General features: G+C 40.5%; 1 protein-coding gene across 1 annotated transcript; it reads right to left on the reverse strand.

The window, feature by feature from the left end:
- Positions 1 to 55: 55 nt before the first annotated feature.
- Positions 56 to 3,498, reverse strand: LOC121445536 (serine protease inhibitor Kazal-type 7). Its single transcript, XM_041647654.1, has 4 exons — positions 3,311 to 3,498; positions 2,383 to 2,408; positions 1,784 to 1,908; positions 56 to 276 (listed from the first exon to the last, which is right to left on the reverse strand). The coding sequence occupies exons 1-4, from the start codon at positions 3,369 to 3,371 to the stop codon at positions 231 to 233; spliced, it is 258 nt and encodes an 85-aa protein (XP_041503588.1). The 5' UTR covers positions 3,372 to 3,498; the 3' UTR covers positions 56 to 230.
- Positions 3,499 to 6,994: the final 3,496 nt, after the last annotated feature.

Raw genomic sequence — 6,994 nt, forward strand, 5'->3', positions numbered from 1 at the left:
AGCAGGAAAGCGAACTTTCTGGAGAGATTTGTATTTTATTCAGATGGGAAAAAAAGGTAACTTGGCAGGAAACGTGAGTCAATAGGGATGAGCACAGGGGCTGTCAGTGAGGACAACCGAACCTAGCCCCGACGCCACCTTAGAACATCAGCAAAGGGGAGAAGTTCACCAGAGCCCACACGCCTGCACACCATGAAGGCATCATCGTTCTTTCTTTGTCCATGGGGAAGTTAGCAGTGCCCTTCATGAAGAAACTGAATTTTTCCATTACTCCTCCTGAGGGAAGACATGATGAACAAGACTCAGCAAGATCAGGAACATATAAAAGTTGAAAAGACGTACAAAAACTGTGAAGTAGCAGTGGGACCTATTTTACGGATAAGAACAAGGCCATGGAGTAGAACCTCTTTCCACAGAAAGGAAGATTCGAGAACATCGTGCTGTTGCCACAGAGGAGAGGTTCTCTGCTTCAGTGATAACTCTATCCCAATCTATTTCTTCCATGGATACCAGAGGCAAGAAGATCACCCAAGGCATTGAAAGAACAAGAAGACTCCACAAAGGGAGTTGAGGTAGCCTGTCTCTCAGCTTTTCATGTTCAGCAAGGCGATGATGGAGCTGGATATTGCAATACCAAGGAAGACCTTGACCATGTTCTTCTCAGGGGCTTGTGGCCTTGAACATGCCTAGTTTCATGGCCCAGGACTATCTATGCATCTGCATCAAAAACTCTTTCCTTCTGTGAAAGAAAGCTTCCAAAGCAGAAATGTGTGTGGACATGTTCTCTGGGCTCAAGTCGTATTTGTTATTCTAATTTGCTAAGAAAACCACAAAGGTGAGAACGCAGGACATAAGTGACCCAATGCTGGTGGGTAAAAGATAGTTAACAATGATGGAAAGTGAATTTGATATAAGATAGTAAGTGCTAACTTTCACCTTACACTTTACAAGGGGGATATCTACCTAATTACTATTCTCCCCAATACTGTGCAGGTCAAACAAAATACCTAAACAAAACATGTCCATGGGATACTGATACAATAGTAACAGCCTGTATACTCTATTTTAGAAAAAAAAGCAAACCAATAATTTTCATTGCCTTTTCTCCCTTAAGACTACTGATCTTTACTTAGAGCCTGTGGCAACTTGAGAATAAAGTCCAGATGAATTAAAGTTGTTTAGTATTTTAGAAACAATGCGAGATAGTGGATTCCAGATATTCAATTATTCATGAACCTTTCTTTATATAGGAAGTTGTGTGGAACTCCACTTTTTTTTTAATTCTTTTTTTTGTTTTGTTTTTCTTTTTTTTTATTGAGAAAAGAAAAAAATACATAAACAAAAATCAAGTTTCCACCTCCTCCCAGCCTCCCATTTCCGGGAGAAGGGTGGGAGGAGGGGGAGAAAGGTGGGAGGAGGGGGAGGGAAATGGAACTCCACTTTTAAAATAATAAAACTTGTACTTGGGTTTGGGGGGCATCCAAATGGCCACTTTAGCCCATTTGGTGACTCCTGACTTCCTTCTCAGTTGCAGGACCAAATATGAGCTTGAAAACACATGCCTTTCTAGAAGTACAATAATTAGAGATATGTGCTGGGATAGGAGCTGTTTGGCAGAATAGCTGGCCCAATTCTGGTCTGATTCAGCTACAGTTGGAGTTTTCTTCCCATGCTCTGTTCTGCATGGAAATAAGTAGAGTATAAAGAGTTAAGAGGGATCCTGGGAAGGGGAAGGATTGAGTAGAGAACATTGTTCCCAGTCCACTTTGTGTTTGATACTCACAAGATCTCTGTACACAGCTTGCATTTATTTCCGTAGGTGATATAGTCTGAACCACAAACTGGTATGTTTTCAATGGGGCAGGGGATGGCTACCACTGGGTACTTCTTGTATATGTCACAGTCCACCTGGTTAGACACAAGAGAAAGTCCTGGTTTTCTCAAATACAGTAAGTATCACTACGTTGGATCAACTAGACGACAGGCTGCAAGAGCTGAAGTCTCGCTCATCTCAGATGTTCTGATGCTGTTAAAGCTGTTTGTATAGTGGCATTACCACCATGGCAAATACCAGCAGTGCCAGCACCCTTCCTCCTTTTTAATGCCACACTTGGTGAGCAATCACTGATCATTTCTGTGCCAGATAGTTAACTTTAGTGTTACATGATCTCCTATTAGTTAATATTTAGGACACTTGAGTAAGAGAAGTTCTATTATAATGTCTCTTTTCAACTGGGGAAAAGGTTTCTTCATCTGTGTTTGTCTCCTCTGTTGCTTTCCCTAAACACACGACATGAACTATCTATCGATCTTTCACAAATATTTGTTGACTAAATAATAGCCAATAGAAATTGAAATTAAAATTTAGTTCAACATACTTACCGTTGGTGAAGGGTGACTGGTCACTTCTGGAAGACAAATACAATGGAATATTAAAAATAAAGCAAAGCCTGGAATTTTATTATTCAATGTAGCCTTGTCTTTCAGTCAAAAGTTTCATTTCTTTTAGCAATGAATCTCAGCACAGACCCCACCACAGCTGCTGGCTTAGGAACTTGAGTGGCCAATGGATAAGCCCTTGAATCAGGCAGGTAAATTTATATATTCTTTCTGGAACTTATGGGAATGGGAGACTTGATAAAGTCAGTTGTCACTGACTCCTTATCATTGATATACTTTCTCTATTAAACAACATAAAGAAATGAAAAGAGCTCCACATGGTGATGCACACATTTAATCAAAGCACACTGGAGGCAAAAGCAGGCAGATCTCTGTAAGTCCAAAGACAGCCTGGTCTACATAGCAATGGGACTACATAATAAAACCCTATCTCAAAGAAACAAACAGAAAAGTAAATGAATGTCTTTAATGTGTTAGACATTAATTTTAACTAAACCTCTTTTCACAATTTAAAGGCTAGATTGTTAACTTGAACCTTCTGGAGCAGTATGTTCTATTCCAATCCTACTATATGGATCCACGAAGACACCTAGGACTCTGCATCTCCGCTCTGAGGAGTAGCCGTCTACTGACATGGTTGTGTAAGTCTGTATGTAAAACAATTTATAAAGAAATTGGGACTCTTTATGTCCATGGGTGCCAAGTACGAATGCTTTCAAGGGATGGCATCAATTCCCACTCCCTCAAAGTACAGATAGAACCGTGATCCTTCTCCCTGGCCAGAACTGTTTCTTTCCCTTTAAGTCCGCTTGACCCGATATTTATATCAACAACTTAGCTCCTAGGGGAAAATATATAGAAAAGAAGCAACCTTCAGGATCATAGGTGACACTGACTACACCCAACTCACCCAAGCTGTGGCAGACACAGGTTGCCATGAAGAACAGAATGAGGCCCCCAACGACCTTCATGGTGGAGAGAGCCGTGATGAGGAGGCTAGTGATCTGAGATCCACTTGAAGCTGAATGTGCTGTGCACTAGGAGAGGGGTCATATTTATATGGAAAGCTTTGGTTTCTCCACCTTTCCTGTGAGCTCATCCAAAGTCAGTGCTGGACCCGAGAAGCTCTCCAAGCATGTCACACACCCCTAGTGGAGCTGCAGTACCTGTCAGTTAATTGCTGCTTCCCTCCTCACCGGCAGGGAGGTCACTTGAGGTAACGAGTATTTTTCTGTCTGTTGCATAAGTGAAGACTGTTACTTACACTCAGCTATTCACAGAAGAGATTGAGCCTGGGTTTCTTAGCTATGAGACAAAGGAAAATCACCAGCTTTGTTTATTTTACTCAAATGGAAGGTCATGGTTATACCTACATTTAGTTTAGACTCCTGAGAAAACAAAGTTTCCTTTTCAAAGCATGTTGGGGTCTGGCAAACCTAACAACAGTTTTGGCATTTATGAGGCTTGGAGAAAGATGTTGGCATTTCCTAGAGATGAGACACTGGACAAGTTGTTGATGAAGCTGTGGACTTTTACCAGAAAGGAAAGCCTGGTCATGCAACAGTTATTTGTAATTTTGAGATTTCTATAACTTAGAGCTTGTACCTCTGTGAGTGAGTGGTCAGGTAATGATGCTGCATAGAGACCAGTCTGGTTGCCAAATGGGCAAAGCAGTCACTGTTTAGATTTGTGCCCAGGGAGGTGAAGGAATGTTCTGAAGGCTGTCCCTTTCCGTCAATAAACTCTGTATTCCATGCCAGAATAGATGCCCCTGTCTGTCATTTGCCTTCTCTGTCGCACAGCTATTGCTCCCATGCTCTTCTCCAGCTGTAAGGGATGTGGAACGATGATGGTCACTCTTACCTCATCCCCTGAAGGGTCAACACGAGAATGACAAGTAGTTGACAAACAACAGAGTGACTGCCTCAGAGCCTGAGCGTCCTCTCTGTCCCATGGGGGCTATCATTAGTTACAGCACAGCTAAATGTCTTAACATGAAAGCCTGCTCTAAAGCAGTGTGTCTGAACACATGCTTGTGATTGTTAGTGTTCGATGAAAAGACCAGAGTCAGAAGGTAGGTTGCTGGTATTTAAACTGCAACTGCATTGTCCAGGCACGGTTGTCTGAGTGCCTGCTGTTTGTCTGCAAAGCTCAAGGCCATGCATGAAACCCAGGAAGGCAGAAGGTTATAAAGCTCATTGCATAGTAAGCTTAATTTTGTGTGTTCTAAAACACAGGATATTCAGATGATATTAAACAACTTATAAATGACATTGTATCACCTTAAAATTTAGACTTTTGCATATTTTGAGGGGGAGGCAATACAATCTTGTTAAAATAGCTACCATTGTATACCCTGGATCTCATTTGAATTGTTCATCTAAAAACCATTGAATATGCTAGTTAACTTCTAGAGATATTTCCATCTCTGAAACACAACCAATGTTTACCCCATGGGATGTTTTGAACTGTTAAGTGAACCTTCACACATGTGCACACACATGAGGTGGTAGGAGGGCAGATAGCATGTTATGACAATTTTGTTGTATAAAAACCAGAGTATAACCAGCCTGGTCTACAAGAGCTAGTTCCAGGACAGGCTCCAAAACCACAGAGAAACCCTGTCTCGAAAAACCAAAAAAAAAAAAAAAAAAAAAAACCAGAGTATAATTAATCACGCACCCAAGCTACCATATTTGTACACATAATCTACATGCATTTGCACATGCATGTAGACATATATCAAAATGCATGTATATTATAGTCCATTTCTTCTAGGATCATTTGAATAAGATAGCATGAGATTAAAGTGCTGGAAATATAATACAATTAAGAGTCATTGTAAACCTCAGGTATATAAAGCTGTGCCTGAAATAACACAGTAAAATACTGTTTTATAATAAACTTTCTTTTCATATAAGAAGTAAGTATTAAAATAATATAAAATATATAATACAACATACACTAGCTATTTATCATCATTTATTATTGGGTATTGTGTCTGCATATTGCGCACAATGTACTTTTACATGACCAGTAGTACAGTTGAGCTGAATGCATTTCATCGTTACAAATAAACTTACCACTATGAAACACAACTATTATGTACACCATTGCGTAAAGTAGTTATGATGGCTAAAAACAACTAGGCAATGGGGATTTTTTCTAACTTCAGTATAATCTTCTGGGACCACCATTCTATGTGGGCATCTAAAAGATGACTGTATATATAATTTGTTCATGAGTATGTGTGTGTGTGTGTGTGTGTGCACTGTATCAAGTGCTAGGCTCATAATCAGGTATTGATACGGTAGCTCATGTTGTGGAATATAAGTTACACGACAACACTTTGAAGAGGGCAGTCATTGCCCTAATTCAACCAGTTTGCAATTTGAAGCTTTGGAGACTTCTATAATTTTCTTAATATCATGACCCTAATTACCGGAAGAGACTGTGCAGAGCTGAGTCACAGGCAAGAAGTGATGGTTCTAATAAGGACCAACAGTTGTAAGCTTTATTGGTTGCTATGGAACTTTACAGATAATGAATACCAACCTGAAGCCATCATGTTTCAAAATGAGGGTTTTTTTGTTTTTTTTTTTTAAGTTCTAAAGCATAGGGTTTGTTGTTTCCTTTTTTTTTTTTTTTTTTTTTAGTGAAAAAGGAGTGTGAATGAGATCAGGGATGATCAGGATGCTGTGGAACTACAGGCTCACCAAGTATTATTTTGGATATTTGAGCATCAGGGAAAAGAATGAGATGGCAGAAACTTTGACTTCATTCAGCAAAGTCTCGTATTTATTGAATATCTTGAAGTCAAAGGTAAAGACTCAGAGTGGAGGGTGATGGACTAGAGGGATATATGGCAAACTAGAGACTGGCTAACTGGAGGCCTGTAAGACTAACTATCAGCCTGTAAGACTAACTAGAGACTGGCTAACTAGAGGCCTATAAGGCTAACTATCAGCCTGTAAGACTAACTAGAGACTGGCTAACTAGAGACCGGCTAACTGGAGGCCTATAAGACTAACTATCAGCCTGTAAGACTAACTAGAGACCGGCTAACTGGAGGCCTATAAGACTAACTATCAGCCTGTAAGACTAACTAGAGACCGGCTAACTGGAGGCCTATAAGACTAACTATCAGCCTGTAAGACTAACTAGAGACTGGCTAACCTGAGGCCTATAAGGCTAACTATCAGTCTATAAGACTAACTAGAGACCGGCTAACTGGAGGCCTATAAGACTAACTATCAGCCTGTAAGACTAACTAGAGACCGGCTAACTGGAGGCCTATAAGACTAACTATCAGCCTGTAAGACTAACTAGAGACTGGCTAACTGGAGGCCTCTAAAGGAGAGACATCTGGCGAGGGCACAGATGAAGCCATCCCCTCTGTCCTAGAAGACGGGTGACTAGGTAGGTAGGTGAGTGTGGAGATGGCTCTTTGGAGAGACCAGGAAATGGAGCCCATCATAACCTACTTTTGACAACAGAAGAATTAAGTTGTGCTGTAGCTTGAGAAGGTTTGTCACCAAAATAGACGGGAGTCTGTCAGATCATCTGAAATGGATTTAAAAAGTGATGCCCATTA

Source organism: Microtus oregoni, unplaced genomic scaffold, assembly GCF_018167655.1.
Source record: "Microtus oregoni isolate MIOR12 unplaced genomic scaffold, Mior012 000202F_ref0000011, whole genome shotgun sequence".
Taxonomy (NCBI): Eukaryota; Metazoa; Chordata; class Mammalia; order Rodentia; family Cricetidae; genus Microtus; species Microtus oregoni.